The sequence below is a fragment of the Natrix helvetica genome (genome assembly GCF_964273705.1).
Source record: "Natrix helvetica genome assembly, chromosome: 2".
In the NCBI taxonomy this organism is placed as follows: Eukaryota; Metazoa; Chordata; class Lepidosauria; order Squamata; family Natricidae; genus Natrix; species Natrix helvetica.
Window position 1 is genome coordinate 170,324,726 of NC_138552.1, and position 20,412 is coordinate 170,345,137.

The 20,412-nt window shown below is 38.5% G+C and overlaps 1 protein-coding gene across 8 annotated transcripts in view; it reads left to right on the plus strand.

Moving 5' to 3' along the window:
- The window catches only part of SENP6 (SUMO specific peptidase 6), a 73,984-nt gene extending 62,286 nt beyond the window's left edge, over positions 1–11,698 (plus strand). For 6 of the 8 annotated variants that reach the window (XM_081943271.1, XM_081943275.1, XM_081943270.1 and 3 more), the window contains 4 exons: positions 3,921–4,009; positions 6,247–6,315; positions 6,988–7,138; positions 7,842–10,119. In XM_081943271.1, coding sequence (XP_081799397.1) covers positions 3,921–4,009; positions 6,247–6,315; positions 6,988–7,138; positions 7,842–8,039 — 507 coding nt within the window. In that variant the 3' untranslated portion in view covers positions 8,040–10,119. Of the gene's footprint in view, positions 1–3,920; positions 4,010–6,246; positions 6,316–6,987; positions 7,139–7,841; positions 10,120–11,383 lie in introns of those variants that run through there. The other 2 variants (XR_014174543.1, XR_014174544.1) reach the window with 2 other exon arrangements.
- Positions 11,699–20,412: the final 8,714 nt, after the last annotated feature.

The window sequence follows — 20,412 nt, forward strand, 5'->3', positions numbered from 1 at the left end:
AGTCTGCTGATGTATGCTTAATTAACTATTTGGAAAAGGAATTTAGTTGCTTAGTTGTAAGGAATTTGAATTCATTTTCTCAGTTGTCTTTCTCACAGCTTGGTTTGCTTATAAAAAATGTTTCAGTAATTGTACAAAGTTTCATTCTGCATTACCAAAGTCTACAAATCAAAATGCATTATACCACTGTCTGCTTTGACCCCTTTTAGTTTAAAGTGGTTAAGAAGTCAACTTTTGTTTCAACATTAATTGTTTTAAATATCAAAGAGTTTAGTTTGGAAGCTCACAATTGAAGTCAAAAGTGCTTCAATATCCTGGACTGAAAATCATAATTGTTTGACTTTTAGTTTTTTAAATCATGTACTTTTTAAAATGAAATTCACTAATAGCTAGTTAGATAATAAAAATTTCAAGTCCTTGTAGTTTGAAACATCTGATCTTTTAAGGAAAAATTAATCCAGTAAAATAAAATCCAGCTTCCACCTTATACAAATGCATAAATTGCATCTGTAAGCTGGAAATTGTATTTTGAAAGTCATCTAGATCATCAGTTTTTGTCAGTTTGCAAACAACAACAATAAAAGGCTTAAATATGTTTTCTGCAACTATATGTAACCTGGTTGCTTTTCTATGTGATCTTATCTTATGCTCTTCATTACGCAAATATTTTTAGTATTAGGCTATGTTTTAAGGATTTGCACAAAATTTTAAAAATGTTTTGATTTCAGCTTGGGACATAATGTTTTGAGAGAAGATTTTGAGTTAGTAGTATTCTAGTGGGGGGGGGGGGAATCTGTAGTAGCCTCTGTTTTCTATTTTCTTCAGAACAGAATTCAAAACATTTTGGGAGTTGTGACCTCAATAAACGGGGATGTGCAGCTAGCTGCTCCTAATTTTTTTTACTCTAGGCTCACAAAAGTAGTGGTAGTCCATGCTGAATATTAATCAATTACAGATTTGGTGAAGGGCTTGATTTTAAACAAATAAATAAAAGCATAAAATAAAAGAAACAATGGGAAAACAAGTCATCTTGATCAAGTTTTCTTTTGGCTTTTTCAGATTATTTATTCAATAAAGCAACTTCTTTTTTCTATGCTGATGCTTTTGTTAGCACATAGATGTAGCTGGTAGCAACAAAATAATCAAATAAAAGTCTACCACTGCTTTTTGGATTGCATAAATAATGTTATTCATGCTGTCAAACAACAGCAGCAGCCTTTTATTTGTTTAATCTTTACAAGAGAACAAATATGCCCAGCATGTACTCACACCCAAAACTCAAAAAAAACCTATCCCAAACTACCAGAAAATACTTACCAAATGAATGCTATTTTCCCTAAAGCAACAAAAGTTATTCTGGTTTAGTTTTTATGAGGCATATACCATATTTTTTGGAGTATGATGCACCTTTTTTTCCTCAAAAAAGAGGCTGAAAATCTGGGTGCGTCTTATACATCGAATACAGGATTTTTTTGCTTCCCGAAGTCCCGCCCCCTTCACCAAAATGGCCATGTATACCCTTATGGAGGCTTTCAGACAGCTCCTGGGAGCTGGGGAGGGCAGAAATGAGCAAAAAATTGACTGTTTTTTTGCCCCCCCCCCCCCCAGGAGCACTCTACAAGCCTCCATAAGGCTATGCATGCAATTTTTTTGACAAAAAACGGTCCCGTTTTTGCTAAAAATGGGCCGGTTTTTGCTCGTTTTTGCCCTCCCCCTCAGGAGCACTCTGCAAGCGCGCCCCCCCCCCCCAAGGCTATTCATGCCTTTTTTGTAAAAAAAAAAAAAAGGCCGTTTTTGGAAGGTTTGCAGAGTGCAAAAACTTTTTTTCCCCTTTTGGAAAGCACTTTAACTGATTGATGAGAATTACATTGATCAAGTGCTGTGCCAGCAGAAACAAAGTCTTAGGTGCTGCAGATAGTCAGCGATTTCCTTCTCCAGCACATAGACAAATACACCTGGAAACATGTACTTACCTACCTACTCTCTCTCCCTACCTACCTACTGTATTTCTCTCTCTCTCTTTCTCTCCCTACCTATCTACTGTATGTCTGTCTCTCTCTCTATATATTTTTCTCTCTCTATCCCTTTACCTATCAACCTACCTACTCTCTCTCCCTACCTATCTACTGTATTTCTCTCTTTCTATTTCTCTCTCTCTATCTCTCTATCTATCTATCTACCTACCTACACACACACACACACACACACTCTCTCTCCCTACTGTATTCCTCTCCCTCTCTATCCCTCTACCTATCTACCTACTTTTTTTTTAAATTTGCCTCTTCAAAACCTTGGTATGTCTTATACTTCAGTGCGTCTTATACTCCGAAAAATACGGTAGCTGCAACCATCTTCTTTTCTCCCAGTAATTTTTCTCCAGCATCATCTGAACCTATCTAAACTAATAGCAATTTACTAGGGCCTACTGTTGTCCTAGCTAGACTGGAAACTAACTGAAAAAAGGACAACTCAGTCATAAGTCATGAAATAGCCATTGGGGCATTCCAAATAATACCATTCAAAACAGTCACATTTTGTTTCATGCTTGGACGAAACCAGCAAATTTGGTTTCACAATTGATTCCTCTACCTCTCAAACCTTCAATTTCCTAGTTAGATAGTTTCAAGACAATCCGTGTCCCTGCTGTTTTGTATTACATTGATCATGTTAATTTCTACAACCAAATGAGCTGACTGATGAAATAAGTGTGCAATGTTGACTTACATCCAGTGTTTAATTAGAAAGAGTCATTCTTCTGAAAGGAAGTAATAAATTTTTGAGCTGGTACAAAAATTATTTTATCATAATCATATTTATGTGTACCTCCAAATGATAGATGTAAGCCACCCAGAATTGTTATGGAATGGGGTATCCTCCAGGTCCAAATTATTAAAAGAAATAATTGATATTTGTATGAGCCAAAGACAAGAGGGCTAGTTCAGATGCTTTTCGCCACTCTAATTGGACCAATGGGGAGAAAATATGATGTGGCTGTGGAGTTGCATGCATGCCTTCTAACTGCTGAAAAAGAGTGAAAGAGGTGTCTTTAATATTTTACAGGATTGTAAAGTTAATGCTGTACTATGATATAATTTTTAAATTAGAGTTTAATCATGTATATGAAGAAATAAGCATTTTGATAAACACTGATTCCAGGATTAGTTTTTGATGTGTAAACTGATATGTCCCCAAAGACTTCTTTAAATTACTTGGTAGAATCCTATGTGTATTGGGAGATGGCATTTCAGCAGTGCGTTTGAATACCTTAAATGAACTTTTGGCTTTTTTTTTTTAACCTCAAAAAGCGAAAACATTTTTTTAAAAATAGCTGTTTCTACTAATGAAATAATTATTTCCATGCTAAGAAATTCATTATGGAAATTAAAGACTGGTCAATTTTTGATGACTGTTACATTACAATTATTAACATTATTAAGAAAAGTTAGAAGATGATAAATATGCTGGGTTACTTTTATACTGTTTAATAATGCTCCAATGTAGCTTTTTGAGAAATGGAGAGTAAGCAGATACCAGGATCGCAGAATCTACGGTACTTTATTTGTATTAGCAACTTGAGATTCTTTTCCCAGAGCAGATGCAAAAGACATAATGAAATACGGTAAATGAATTCAGAAATTTGTTTTGAATAAAGTATCAGAAGTAAATGGAGATCACTATGCTTTTACATACATACATACATACATACATACATACATACATACATACATACATATCTGATTACCCCAAATTTTTTAAATCTCAAAGGTATATTTGGAAGATAGAGTAGTTCAACATTTAATTGCTACTGTTGTTAAAGTTTGGGGAAACTTAATTTCTGTTTTTGCACTTCAAATCATGTAGATCCCCTGTTTTTCTCATAACTCTGATTTCAGACATATTAAAATAGTTTTTTTTCCTAGGAGAATAGTAGTGATGATGATGGTCTTGCTGATGATAACTGTAATTCAGAATTAGGACAGTGGCATCTAAAGCCGACCATATGCAAACAGTAAGTTTTAAATTAAAATATTTTTAACTTGTATACATCTTCAGATCAGCTATAAAGATGAAATGCCATCTTGAAAACTATTAAAATTTTTGCTCCCAAACTGTTTGTCATTTTAAAAATTCTTTATAATTTACTTTTGTATTACGGGTAGTCCTTGACTTATGCCCAAAATTTATGTTGCTAAGTGAGATATTTGTTAAGTGAATCACTGCAGTTGTCAAATTAGTATTACAGTTGTCAATTGAATCTGGCTTCCCCATTGACTTTGCTTGTCAGAAGGTCACAAAAAGTGGTCACATGACCTTGGAACCGTCATAAATATGAGTCAGTTGGCAAGTATCTGAATTTTGATCATGTGATCACGGGGCTGCAGCAGTGATTGCAAATGTGAAAAAGTGTTATAAATCACTATTTTCAGTGCCATTGTAACTTCAGACGGTCACTAAATCAACTGTTGTAAGTAGAGGACTACCTGTATTGTTAGCTTTCAAAGTCTTTTTTGGAATACTAGTCTGAAGGGGAAACTGGATCAACTATTTGTTCCATCTGTTTTTCTTGACAGAAAACCTTCACTAAATCTTGTTCTTCAGTAGAGAAGCCTGGATCCAATTGTAGTCTTCTGAGGAATAATAATCTAAGTTCTCTTAACAATTTTGATTAGATGTGTCCATTGTAAATATGTTCTTCATCAAACTGAGCTAAATTCAGAAAAACAGACATAATTGATAATTTTTGTTTGATAAGGGGTGAATTATGTTTGCCGTGAGACTATTATGTCTTTAGGCTAGACCTTGGCCCAAGTTGATTCTGAGAGCTGGTTGTTCATTATCTTGCTCCCTGGCTGACATCTAAGAATGGGTGATCCATGGATTATTAGATCAGATGCCAGTTTTTCTTTGAAAAGGGGGGAAATTCTTTAAATATCCCAAGATTTTACCTCAAATCTATTTATGTTGCTTCCCCCCACTCCTTCCATTTAATCGTGTTTGATTCTCAAAAACTGCCGGGAGAAGTCTCTGCAGCTTCCTTGGCAAGGTTTTTCAGAAGAGGTTTGCAATTGTTTTTTTCCTAGATCTGAGAAAACGATTTGCCTAAGGTGACCCACCTGGCCTTATGTCTAAGCAGGAACTAGAACTCACAGTCTCCTGTTTTCCAGCCTGATGCCTTAACTACTACATCAAACTGGCTATCACTTTAATGTTTTTTTTTATGTTGTAACCAGTTTCTTATTTTTTTTTTTGTAATAGGAAGTTTTAATTATCATCAGAATTGCCCCCTTAAATCCAAGTAGTTCCCTGACTGAGAAAAGAATAATGCTGTTACAGTTTTGAATAAATCAACTGGATGTAGAACAGGGTATATTTCTGAAGTCTTATTTTTCCAGATTCTCTTAAGTGAAATTATATATAGAATTTGCAAGTTAAAATTGCATCTGTCTTCTTGGAATAATGTGGAAAAACAATTTATTCATTTGTTTATATTAGTTCATGTCATAGCTGTGCATATTTTAAAAAATGGCTTTAAAAAGTGCCTCAGAATTTGTATTTTATTGAGTAGCAGTCTCTCTGCTATGTAGTAAAATACCTGTATCTTTTTTACAGGTTTCCCTGTAAGTCTGAATAAAGATGTTCCTACTTGAAGAATTGTATAAAACATACTTTAATCAAGCAATATATTTAATTTTTTCAATGTTGCAAAAGTTCCACAAAAATTGTTTTTGAAACATATATAGCCCAGTCTGTAGTACTGTTCTAAGCATTAATTTTCAAATATTATATAAAATACAGGCCAACCCCTAATACTCAACTATTTTTTTTCCTTCATGAAGAGCTTAATAAATAGTAACAGAGTCTCTTGCTCTATAGGGAAGAATGTTAAATGTAGCTTTTTTTCTAATTTTGTTCAAATACCACTGAACAAATTTAAAAAAATGTTTTAAAACTATCACAGGTCCCCAAAATATGTAGTATTTCAGAGCTATTTTAAGTGTACCTATTTTTGTTCTATTTGGACATGTTTTTATAACAAAGGTTCCTACTCAGACTTGAATTTAATCAAAAGCTAAATCTAGTTATAGATCATCATGCAATTTTTGTAGACTTCATATTAGGATGAAAACAAAATTGAGTACCATATTTATTCATAATGTGAAGAGAAAAAGGTTCTTCATATCTGTAACCAAAATTATTAATGTGACAGTATAGTAAAGAAATGAAAACATACTATATCTTTTTTAGGCCTTGCATTCTGCTCATGGATTCACTAAGAGGCCCTTCCCGATCAAATGTTGTCAGAACACTAAGGGAGTAAGTAATTAGCCTCTATAATATTAAAGTATCTTCCTGTTGTGGCCTATGGCTGCTGGCCCCTCCAGCAGCCGAATCAGAGGAGGAGGAGGAGGTGTGGGGTCAGGGTCAGCATCTGGGCAACATGGGAGCTCTGAGGAGGAAGAGACGAAGGAGCTGGCAGAGAGAGAAAGAGAAAGAGAGAGAGAGAGAGAGAGGCAGAGAGAGAGAGAGAGAGGCGGAGCCTGAGCAGTCCATCAGCTCTCAGATGGAAGGTCAACAGCCCCCAGGTCTGGAGATGGTTGATGAAGAAGAAGAGGAACGGTTGGGTCCAGTGCTTGACGCGTGGCTGCGCAGAAGGCAGAGAAGAAGAGAGCAGTGGAAAGCCATGGGCCGATCCTGGGGAAGAAAGAGCCAGCGCTGCTAGCGAGGCCCCACCCTAGTTCTGGGGATAAAAGGCAGCGGGCAGAGATGAATGGATGTGGCAGACAACTATTCATTTTCCAGATGGATGGACTTGTTAGCTTGCGAGAGAAAACTTTTGCTGGGCTGCCGGCATTCCTATTAAAGGAATCTTTTGAGTTCACATCAGAGGGTTTGTTGTGTTTGGGGAGCTGGGTCAGAACACTTCCATATTGGAATGCTCAATAAAAATGGTCTTCTTCTTGTGCTTGTTTGATTTTTGTGTTGCAGGTATTTGGAAGTAGAATGGGAAGTAAGGAAAGGGAGCAGACGAAGTTTCTCCAAAGATGTCATGAAAGGCTCAAACCCCAAAGTGCCCCAACAGAACAATTTCAGTGATTGTGGAGTTTATGTTTTACAGTATGTGGAGAGCTTTTTTGAGGTGAATTTCTTGGTCGTTGAAATGTTATGTTGGGATTTTTTGATCTAACAAAAAGGTTTTTTTTAAAAAAAATTATTTAATTTGGTTTCAATATTTCATTCACCTTACATATTTTATATTTTGCATTGTTTTAAAATGGCAAGTAATTATTAAAATTATACACACAGACATGTATAATTAGCACAGTATAAACTGTGAATAATTAAATACAGTAATGTCTGTCCAGACAGTGAAAGAGTTTTGGTTTATTAATAGTGATTTTTTAATAATAGAATGGGCAGGTGCATTCTTAGATGCATTATCTATTTGTGTCATGCTTTGCCTATTGTTTCTAAAGAAGTCAGATAATGTTTGGGGATGTGGAGTGACTTAAAAGTTTGTTTTCTAGAATTAAGCTCATAGAAGGGTAGGAAGGTAATCCCCAGAAAGGGAGAAAAGTGTGAAAATATTATCTTAGTTGTAGCTGTATGGGAAGACTTCTTAGTAGTCTTGACTGTTGAGTAAGACTATTGTGAAATGCTGCTGAGGGATAGAGCTGGATCCACAGAAAGATGCCATCATTGAAACTTTATAAATGTGCATGAAGGATTGGGAAAAGTTTCAAATGTAACATTGACAAGATTTTAAACTACTTTGTACAATGTTATTGTGTAGAAATTCCATGTAGACACTATTGTAGACGCTATTGTTTGATTTCTCCTAGACTCCTATTCTAAGCTTTGAATTACCAATGAATCTAACAGACTGGTTTCCACGTCCAAGAATGAAAACAAAACGAGAAGAAATAAAAAACATAATCCTGAATCTACAAGAACAGCAAAACAAAGAAAAGAAAGGGCAGAAAGACAGTAATCTAACAGATAAATATTTTCCGGAACGAACAGAATTTATCAGCAGCTGAATCTTTTGTCATTTGTTAGCCATACATCAATTTTTTTTAAAAAAAGGGAAAAAACACCCTGAAATTTACTTGTCTCTACCAAAACAAAGGACTTCTAGTATTATCAGTAAGTAAACTTACTGTTGATGGTATAAATCCAATTCCCCCAATGTATTAAGTAGAATAATCTGTATATATGTTGATTAGGCCAACTTTTTTTCAACCTTTGTAATTATGTTTTTCACTACTTAGGAAACCTTTGTTATGTGTTTCTGTTTATAGAACTTAATAGCAAATTTTAGACACAAATAAATAAAATATTTACAGGATAAATTGGTTAACTTTTTCTGTGTTAAGTAAAATGATCATTGAATATTTCCCAGTAAGACTTCTATATTGCATGGGGAATGCTTATGTAGAAAGGTAATCAAATTCATATTTTAATTTACAATTGCCATTACAAGATGCTTCAGAAATGTGCAAAAAAAATCAAAAATGTGTCTAAATGCATTGTGTTTCCAAGGTGAGTGGTTTGCATTTAAAATCCAAGTGCAGGCAATGGAATATTCAGCAACAAATGCTTCAGATACTGGGAGAAGTAACTTCACAAGTACTTAGGAAATGCTGCTTTCTGATTGCAAGTCTTACTCAAGCAATATTTAAAGACAGTCTCAAAGGTTGGCTTGAGTATTTCTGTTAGATCCTCCTTTATTATTTTATGTGGTTTCTGAATGTTGTTTAAATGTATTTTCACAATCCTTTCATTATAAAATTGTATTTTTGGTAAATGTAGCAGCAAATTGCCCACCTTAAATTTTCTGCCAGAATTCTGAATGTTGCATTCATATGTGCTTTATCTATCTGAACTTTTTTTAATGTATGAGTACTATTTTTTGTAACGCACAGAAAAACCAAAATATTGCTAGACGTCATTGCTTGTTTGCTTCTTACTTAACTAGAAGTCTCTAATAATTCTAAGTCATCTTGTTGGCGTTATTTCCATTTCCATGATGTAATTTGATTTTTAAAGTATATAAAAAGACAATAGCTGCCTTCTACCAGCCTCTAAAAATCCAAAAGGAAACAACTAGGTCCTACTGCATTTTAAAAATACTCACAAGTTATTGTCCTCAAATGAGGGAACTGAAACATTTTTGCAAATATGTGTGTTGAATAATGCCTTTGTTAAAAAAATTCTTCTTGTTGGGAAGGAAGATGCCTTTGATGTAATAAATGAAAAATATTGTAGATGAAACAGGCAATATTGCCATTGCAACATACAATCCTTTTCACAGTAGACCATTCTATGTAGAAAGTATTATATTTGCACCCAATTTTTACTCTTATTATATTGATGTCACCTACACAATAGACATATTTTGTACAGGATCAGAGATTGCTTTGCCAAAGAAAAATTCTGAAGAATACATCGCTTTAGTCTGCTGCCCTGCATTTACCTTGTTTAAATCCTATAGACTTCAATGTAACAATAATAGGATTGTAACTTAGTGGCAAAGCTTTCCATGTTTTCCTCCATAAATTATTTTTAATAGATGCACAACAGTAGGGCTCTCATAACACTATCAGTATTAAAATAAATGAATTGAGATTATTTGTTCCTACAAATTAACATAAAATCAATTCTTGGTATTAAGAAAGACAGACAAACAATTATTCTACATTTTCCAGTCTATGTCTAACATTTGTCCAAGTAGCAGTAGAAAAGAGAAGCAAGAATAAACAATGGGTTGATAACAAATGTAATGTACTTATTTTGATATTTTTTTTAGTGTTACTTGAACACATTGTAGGGAAATTTTACATAGCAAAATGCACATTCTCGTGCAAGATTATTTGTTGCAATATTTGGATTTATATGAAATTAGATTTTGCTTTTGTTTTTAATAGGTTGTGGCCTATCCTAGTTTTTATTTGTTTGGTTCTGTTCCTGACAATGGCCTGGAGCTTGTATTCCTTTTCAAGATGTGAAGAATGCAATGTTTCTCTCTTAATATTATGGTAAAGGATCATTCATGCAGCAAGCTGATAAATATGTTGACAAAGATTTATTTTTTTAATAAAACATTAAAAACAATTGAAATGACCATGAGTATTTGTAATGCATATTGTTTAAGTATATATGGATGTGTTATTAATAACAGTCTTTAAAAATAACTTGTCCATTGGAGATTAACAAGCACCTAAATTCAGGTATTAGATTATTCTAGAGCTGGGTTTTTTCTTCTCATTTTAAAATTTACCTATGGTAGAATACATTCATTATACTTACATTTAAAAAAGATAATTTTAAATTTAAAAACATTGGGCTGGTTTTTTTCCCATCAATACCTTCAAATTTCATTTCTCTCCTACATCTTCCCTTTTTTGCAATCTTATACAAGCTTATTTGGGAGAAAGGTTTGTTAAATATTAGCAAGCCTTCTGAATAGATTCATTTGATTGCATTCTTTCTTAAAAGTTACTGTATATCTATTTTTATGATGGCGCAAGGGCACAGTTCAGTTCACTAAAAGGAATATGAATAAATGAATGTTTAGACAAGAATATCAAGTGGCAACCTAATTAGATATATATCTTGTGTAAGTTTTCATGTTGGATAGAATAACAGTCAAGAATTCTTATAAAAGTTTTAGGTTACTTAGCATGAAAAATGTATGACTCTCTGGTAAACATTTGCTGGAAGCAGATGCAGAGATGACATTTAATATTCCCTTGTGGTATTCTTTAATTTTCTTGCTAAGGGATTGCTAGCTCACATGAACAGGATATTAAGGGAGTATTCTAAATCTAAAATATGTTATCCCAGCGAACCAGCATGTTTTTTCTTCTTTAGATATCTGTATCTTTCTACCTAAGAATTCATTCTTTTCAAAGAAGAAAAAAATATTGCAAATGGATAAAATAACATCCTGTCTTGTAAAAGTTACCTTTAGTGCTATATAAAAAGACTTAAAACAATATTTCTAGTATTTTCTTTTTCAGTATCTTAACTCCATGTTTTTCATATTTTCCATATTCATTTACTACTGGGATTTTGCAGGCTGAATGTTGTTGCTTCGTTCTCCTAAGATTATCCATTAAAGCATAGGGGGAGGGAATAATGTGATGCAAGTTATTTTAAATTTATCCATTTCAAATACACAGTTTGCAGTCTCAAATCTGGTTATAGAATGTGTGGAGGAAGTTGACCCTATACTAATTTATTTCATTAGTATTATTAGTTTATTTCACTCCTGCTTGCTTTCGTTACGCAGTCAGCTTTGAGACAGGAAGCATATAACGAATGCCATGCTTATATAATGAAGCAGTATAATCCAATAATAATCTTATTCCTATTTTTACAGATGATCACCAAAATGAAGCTTTTCTTTTACTCATCTGTGATTTCTCATGGTTGAGCTTGTTTTACACTGTGCATTAGCAGCTCTGCAAGCAAAATACTAGTTTTTTTTCAGGAAATCTAACTTTATTGAATTGCTAATCTTGTTGCATTGTTCTTCTCCAGTAGGAAAGACCAAGAGCTATGTTTCCCTCCCTGCATTTTTTTCTGTGGTTAAATAAATCTTTACTAGAAAGAGACGTTCTCTTTAATTATACATGTTGCTTATGACTTTTATCAATCAGCATGCTTATTTCTAATGATTTTGAATAAGTTTGCCTTATTCTAAGGTTGCTGTTTACCCATCTGTGTTTAAAGTACATCTCAGCAAAATATAATTGACTCTCTTCAGTCATGCTTTCTAATTACACCATCTGACAGTTCAGCAGTACTCATTTTTACTTGTTTAAACCTTGTCAAGTTCAAAGAAACTTATTCTCAGCCTATTTTTTTCTCCTTAGGACTAGAACCAATAGTGATGTCAAACTTAATTTTTATATATTAAATTCTTGACAGGCAATTAAGTAAATGTGGACTTTCCACTACAATTTTAGGAATTCCATTCAAATAGTAGTTTCTATAATAAATGCTCCTCAACTGTAGTCTTGGTCAGAAAGCAGAGCTTCAGGAAATAGGATGTGGATGCTTTGTATATAGTAAATGAGTGATGATATGCTTAACAAGCCCACACAAACACAAAACACTCCTCAAACCACTTTATTAAAACTACTGGTTTACAAAATAAAACACGTATTGTACAATATAGGTTCTATGCAATATGATAGTTCCTTTAGACTCAGTAAAAGATGATAGTTCTTTTATTATAAATTGCTACAAATGAAATGAACCTTGACTAAGTCACCAAAGAATGCTTATACGTACAAAAAAATAATAACACTACAATAACTTATCCAGAGTATAATTCCCACCCCTGTACACATCTTTTTTTAAAAATGTACTGATTGGAGAATATAAAATCCTCCATTCCTCTATTACCCATGGTCGTGAATATGTTATCAGATGAAGATTTATAATGGTTATTATTATCCTGATACAAACCTAAGAAATATCAGTTCCTCTTTCCAGACAATGTGGGAGGAAAACTATTACATCTATGGTAGCTAGAAATGACATATCTGATAGAACAAATTGCAAGCATCCTACCAATTAGCAACTGCAGTATGTAAAGCAATTGTTGTATTCCCTGAAACTACCTAAAATCTTTTTGTTTCATATTGAGTTCTGCTATCGTTAAATTTTCATTTTTTTAATACGGTCACCTTGAAATCTTCATTAAAATGTTCTTGGACATTGACATCCTCTCCTCAATTTCCCCCTGCTATAATCACAAGATCTCAGTAGTTCACAAAAGTATGAATATATAGTGAAATATAAACATAATTAAACCCCAAATATAGTGCAAGCATCAGGCCACAAAACTTTGGAAGCAGGTGACTCAATGAGAGGCGAGAAGGGAGACGGAGGAAGATCTGAACGAAGCAGCTATAGGAGGGGTGAGCCGGTTAAAGTCTCTCAGAGCAGAGCAGACACAATTAAATGGCAAACCTAGAACCTAGGTTTGAATCCTTGATACTATTCTGATTGTGACTTTGGCGTTTGCTTTTAACATCTTTTTAAACATCTTTTAAATATCTGCTTTTTAACATCGTTTTAACATCTGCTTTGCCGGTTCCTACACCATCTTGAAACTCTCCTGAATGAAACCCGGGGAGGCGACTAGCCCATCAACTCACCCTTTTCATCTTGGGTCAGGAAAACCTTCTCGACAAACAAATGATTTTACATCTATTTCTTCAGCACCAGTTACCAACTAACTGTACCCCATGATTCCATTTCTATGTACACGAAGCCGGAATTACTGCGGCTGCGGGAATCCCCTTTCTCGCAGGTCTGGCCTTCAGCCCTTTCGAGGGCCCACCTTGAGGATGGGTTTATTAACCCTGAGAGGTGGAGGAAGCGCAAATTAAGGGGTTTTTTAGTAAAATATTTTTTAAGAATTTGTAGGGATCCTGGGGTTGGGGGGTGGGAGGAGGGGGGGGAACAGGTCAGGAGGGATGGTAGAGCCAGGCATCTAGGTGTGGTCGAAGGAGGAGGGAGCGGAGTGGGGGAGGAGAAGGAAGATAGCATTCCTGTGCAGGGCACTTTAATACCAACGGTCGTAGGGAGGGGCAGGTGCGAGGACAGTTTAAGAGCACGTAGTCGGTTGGGAGACCGGGGTTTTTGGTCATTCCCGGTCGTTTGTACCAACCCCTGCATACTAGGTGGTCAGGATCTACAGACCCAAGGCCTGAGACTGCTGTTATGCAATGCGAGGTCCGTTGTCAATAAGGCCCCCCTCATCCACGATCTAATTTTGGAGGGGGACCCGGACCTCGCCGGAATAACCGAGACCTGGTTGGGCCACGAGGGAGGTCTACCCCTTGTGGAAATGTGCCCTCCAGGTTATCGAGCATTTCACCAGCCTCGGGCCCAGGGAAGGGGCGGTGGGGTAGCAGTGATTATCCGGGAAGACTTAGAGCCGAGAGAGTTCACTGTGCCGCAGACATCCGGGTGTGAGTCCCTCGTCGTGAGATGGGGCCCAGGGAGGCAGTTGGGCCTGCTGATAGTATACCTGGCTCCTCGCTATACTTCAGCGGCCCTGCCCGAACTCCTTGAGCTGATCTCATCGGTGGCGGTTGAGACCCCCAAACTTTTAGTGATGGGGGATTTTAATCTGCCGTCGATGGGAGAAGCGTCTGAGGGGGTTCGGGAGTTCATGGCTTCCATGACAGCCATGGACCTGACCCAGTTAATTCAGGGCCCTACTCACGAGGGAGGCCACACCCTGGACCTTGTTTTTGTCTCTGGCCAGTGGACGAGTGATCTGGGAATAGGGGATCTAGACACTATTCCCCTGTCATGGTCGGATCACTCACTTCTCCGGCTGGACTTCCCTGGTGCCACCCCCCGCCGCGAGGAGGCGGAACTGGAAGGTATTAGATGGTTCCGCCCCAAGCGCCTGATGGAACCGGATAGGTTCCAGACGGAACTTGGGCCACCTACTGTGGACCTGACCCGCCCCCGAGTGGAGGACCTGGTAGACGCATGGAATAGTGCGACTACCGGGGCCCTAGACCGGGTGGCGCCTTTGCGGCCTCTCTTGCGGCGACGAACCACCCTGGCACCTTGGTTTACCGAGGAGCTAAGGGTGATGAAACGCCACAAGAGACGCCTAGAGAGTCGTTGGAGATCCTCCCGTTCCGAATTTGACCGAGCACAGGTACGAGCATATTTGAAGACGTACCTTGTGGCATTAAGAGCGGCCAAACGTCAACATTGTGCCGCTCTTATTGCGTCTGCAGATAACCGCCCTGCTGCCCTGTTTCGGGTGACCCGTTCCCTCTTGTTTGAGAGACCACGGGAAGCCCCATTACAGGGCAGAGCAGAGGAGTTTGGGAATTATCTACAGGATAAAGTCGCTCAAATCCGGATGGGATGGACCCCTTTCAGTGATTCAGTAGAGACGCCCGTTGCGAGTCTTGAGGGACCGCTTTGGGAGGAGTTCGACTCGGTTGCCATCGAGGATTTGGACAGGTTGCGTGGACGTCTGCGACCTACCACATGTTTATTGGACCCGTGTCCCTCCTGGCTTGTACTGGCATCCTGGGAGGTTACGCGCGACTGGCTCCTGGGCCTGGTGAACGCCTCGCTGGGTGAGGGTTCTCTACCGGCCGCCTTGAAAGAGGCGGTGGTGAGGCCCCTGCTCAAGAAGCCTTCCCTGGACCCAACGGACCTAGTCAATTATCGTCCAGTCTCCAACCTTCCTTTTTTAGCGAAGGTTGTAGAGAGTGTGGTAGCACAGCAGTTCCCACGTCACCTGGAGGAAAATGATTATCTAGACCCGCGCCAGTCCGGCTTCCGACCCGGGCACAGCACAGAGACGGCCTTGGTCGCATTGGTTGATGATCTCTGGAGGGCCAGAGATAGGGGTTGTTCCTCTATCCTGGTCCTATTAGATCTCTCGGCGGCGTTCGATACCATCGACCATGGTATCCTGTTGCACCGGCTAGAGGGGCTGGGAGTCAGGGGCACCGTCTTACGGTGGTTTGGCTCCTACCTCTCTGATCGGACGCAACGTGTGTTGACAGGGGAGCAGAGTTCGACCCGGAGGCCACTCACATGTGGAGTGCCACAGGGATCGGTACTCTCGCCTCTCCTGTTCAACACATATATGAAACCGCTGGGCGAGATCATCCGTGGTTTTGGGGTGGGATATCATCTGTATGCTGATGATACTCAGCTATACATTTCCACCCCGAACCACCCCAATGAGGCCGTCGAAATGATGTCCCGGTGTCTGGAGGCCGTACGGGTCTGGATGGATGGCAACCGACTAAAACTCAACCCTTCCAAGACGGAGTGGCTGTGGCTTCCGGCCTCCCGGTTCAACCAGGTGTTTCCATCTCTGGCCATCGGGGGCGTCCAACTAGCCCCCATGGAACAGGTGCGCAATTTGGGCGTCCTCCTGGATGCCCGGCTGTCCATGGATAACCATGTAACAGCCGTGGCAAGGGGGGCGTTCCATCAGGTCCGCCTGATGCGCCAATTGCGCCCCTTATTGGACCGGGATGCCCTACGCACAGTCACCCATGCGCTAGTGACGTCTCGCCTGGATTACTGCAATGCTCTCTACATGGGGCTTCCCTTGAGATGCACTCGGAGACTACAGTTGGTCCAGAACGCGGCCGCGCGGGTGATTATGGGGAGGACTAGGTACTCCCCTGTAACACCTCTCCTGCGCGAGCTGCACTGGCTTCCTGTGGTCTACCGAGTGCGTTTCAAGGTTTTGATTATGATCTTTAAAGCGCTTCATGGCACAGGGCCTAGTTATATGCAGGATCGCATCCTGCCCCACACATCCCTACGACCAATTCGCTCACACAGAGAGGGACTTCTCCGGGTGCCGTCCGCCAAACAGTGCCGGGGGGCGACACCCAGGAGCAGAGCCTTCTCTGTGGTGGGCCCAGCCCTGTGGAATGACCTCCCCCGTGACATCAGGATTACTTCCGATCTCCGCTCCTTCCGTGTACAGCTGAAGACCCACCTCTTTCAATTATCTGGCCTGGCTCAATCGTAATTATTCTTATTCCTCCTAACTGTTTTTAAATTGTATTTTAAACGTTAAATCTTAATTTTATATCGGGTTTTTACAATTGGGGTATTTTAATGCGGGTCTTTTAACTGTCTATATGATGTAAATTGTTTACCTCCTCCGAGTCCGTGTTTGTGTATCTGTATGTATGTTCTGTATGTACGCCTATGTGTTTTATATATTTTCTGTGTTTTATATGCCCCATTGTACGCCGCCCCGAGTCCTACTTGGAAAGGGAGCGGCTAATAAATTCAAACTTATTATTATTATTATTATTAATGGTAAGCCATTCAAGAATGCTATTTCCAGGTTTTGGGCCCCCTGACCTAAAGTCAGCTGCTTCTCCTCATATTGATTGAAGTAGTTGGGCCAACTCTACTGAGATGCAGTCGTACGGGTGATGCCAAACTGTAAATGACTTTATAGTTAAAACTGTCATTTTAATTTGCTCCTAGAAGTCAATAGAAAGCAAATGTGGGACACAGAAAGTGAATTTAATGTGTGTCCAATGGTCCATACTCCTAACTGCTCAGCCATGATGTTTTATACTAATTGAAGCCTCCAGTTCGTCTTTAATGGATTCCGGGTAGAACATTTGCAATAGTTGGAAAAGGTATTACCACAAGATCCTGTTCTTTCCAGATAAACGTTCAAGTAATGCAGCGTGTGATGGAGAGAGGCAAATCCTAAAGAACATAATCAGAAATCAAATTTGAAATGTAAAAATGTGTTGCAAAACCAGCTCTAAACAATCAAAGGAGCACTTAAAATACAAGTGGGCATGTCATACACATGCCTGGCAGACAACTCAAAAGTACAATATTTTGGTAGTCCTATAAATTCAGAGGGCGACAAAGTTGAGCCCCTATGATAATGGTTTTTAAACAGGGGCTGCCACTGTCAAGATCCATGTATTTTGGTAGGGTTGCCTGAGTTAATGATATTCAATACTGGGAACATGAGTAAAGGAGTCAAACAAGAAACACTACGGTACGAGATGCAGAAACAAAATATGGAAAAACCTTTGTCCTAGTTGAGATACCAAAGCAGCAATACACACAATACAGGTATCTGTTTACATTATTGGCATCTGTTGACATTGTTGCTTCATGCTATGAATCTATATAAGTGAATGCTGTGATTGAAGTATATTGATTACTTGCACTTTCAAAGCAGCTTGCATGCCTTTCACATTTTTTTTCAACAAAAGTCTTAGCAATTACTTTCCCAGTGTTACATAAAGCTACCTCCTATCTTTCCTCCACCAACATGTTCAAGTAGGTAAAACAGAGACATATACAACAGCATCCTTCCAAAACAAGCACAAGAAGTTTAGGGATCATTTTGCCATCTCCTTTCGGTCCATATAATGGGTGGGCCATGTAGCCTTATGCTCCACAATTCATTGGGACAGTCTTTCTTTCCTCCCCCTCTCCTTTCTCTCTCTTTTACAACAGTAGGTGTAAAATAAAATACATTAAACCTTCCGAGACTTGAAAATTTCATCTGTGCTCTTAGAAACCATTTCCAAATTATACCAGGAAGACCACAGCCCATTTTGTGATGACTGTTTTCCTACCCTGCAAAGCATATTGTAGTGGTTGGATTTTTCAGGAGAGAAGGACTTTTCAGGGTGAAAGACTGTTGGGTGGTAAATGATTAGCAAAAACATATTATTGTCTGCCAAATCTTTCTGCTGCTGCAGGGATGCTAGCTGGGTATCCCCCAGAACCTATTGGGAATGAGGAAACATGTATCTTCCTTGTTTTAAGAAAGTTTCTTGTTCTTGTAAAAATTCATTCTTAAAATTTGACCATCCTACGGTGCCATATCTTGCCTGCAGAAACAAGAAAGAAGCAGCAATAAGATGGGAAGTCTAATGGTTCTATAGTTAGAAATAATGTATCACAGATTTTTAGTGGAATTTCTTAAGATTTGCTAATTGAATAGGTAAATGAGGTCTTACTCATTTTCTGAGATGGAAAAAGCAAGGCATAGAAAATTATTTAAGGTACTAGTCTAGTCTTAACAGCCGCCTTCAAAGTTTTTTCTTGCCAACACATGGGGGGCAGTATGCACCAGAACGTGCTTTATTGCTTGCACAAGCAAAAGTAGAGCTGAATTAATGTGTTCTTTTTTTGGCTCTTTCTTTGGACAGCATTAGCTGCCAAAAGCCTCTTTAGTATCCTTTTGATTTATTTATATTCCTGCCAGCTCATGTTAGGCTCCGCTGAATAAATGAAAACTAATTTTAAGCTTCCTTTTGTTAAAGGAAAAGGAAAGGTGTGCAGATGTGGAAATCATTTTACAAACACTGCAAATGTTATTTTGAGCTTCTGGAGAATCTAACACACTTATGATTTCTTAAAGATTAAGTCTCTTGAGTACAGAATAAGAGACATAATACACACAAACACACACAAAAAGGGAAGAGAAGTTTAAGTCTTGGAAACGCTGCCAACACACTGAACAATGGATGAGATGAGAGTAGACTTGGCTTCCACTATCCGGGATGCTCTTCCTGGGTGACAAAGCCTGCATTGTTCCCAGAGTGGAGGGCGTGAAAAGAGAAGGAAAATTTGCTTGGCCTGGTCAGAATAAATTCCCACAAAAAAACTGGTTTTTTTTGGCAATCAAATAAATCTAATTGCTGGAATGCAACCCCCACTCCCCCCATCCCAGTCCGCACCCCAGCTAGCCCCAATGAAGTGACAAGGAAATAAGGCAGTCACGAAAACAGAGTTAAAAATAAACATGGGTGCAGCCAAGACAAGTTGTTAACTGTAATCATCTCTAGAAGAATCCTTTGGGCTCTTTTCCTCATACCCATGTCACACCTCAAGAATTAAGTAGGCCTGGCCTACTGTTGGCACTTTGTCCCAAATTAAGTAGGCCTGGCCTACTGTTGGCACTTTGTCCCAAATGTTCCTTTGAAACTTGAAGAAAACGAAATGCCTGAAGTGAAACTCCAGAGTTGAAAGGCTGTCTCTGGTTTTAGAGCTGCCACATAAATGATGTTACTTCTATGGTGACTGGAAAAGTGCCATCTGAGGGGGAGGCATTGTTTTAAGCTTTGTCTTTCTGTCCCTGGACAAAGAGATCCCAAAATCCCTTTCTCCACAATGACTGAGGAATGTACATCGGCTGAAAGGGTCACGTGGCAAGATGGAAAGGAAATAAACTTGTTCAGGGCTGCTTTGAACAACACAGGAAATTCTGGACTGAGCAGTCGGGATTGATCACCCTCCTGGCTGTCCTGTACTACAGGATTAACCACCTACTTGGATCTGCTTCCCTTCTCTCTCCCTAGTAAATATTTACATTGCATACTTAATTGTTTTTATGCTTATTTCTTTCTTTCTGGAGCTTGCCCAGGGCAATTTCTTATGAATAGCTATATAAATTTGATAACTAACTAAATAATTTAACAATATATTATCCTGATCACAGAGGTGAATGGGAAGGCCTATCTATCATGCTTAACTGAAAAAAAACAGCAATAAATGGTGGTGGTGACAACACAACACCCCCTATTTTGGAGGATAAAGAAATGGTCTCTGAAATAGACCAAGGGACTCGCAAGAGTCTTCTCCAGCATCATAGTTCAAAGGCCTCGATTCTTTGGCGCTCAGCCTTTCTTATGGTCTAACTTTCACAGTCATATATTGCAACTGGGAAAACCATAGTGTCATACATATATGTTTATGGAATTAACATAAACACAAGTTAGAACATGTCAGTTGATGTGTTACTCTCAAGCGTTATTACTAAATGAATCTCATTCCACAAAATCTACCTGAAACCTTAACTGCCCTTGGAGTAAAACAATGACACTTGGAAAT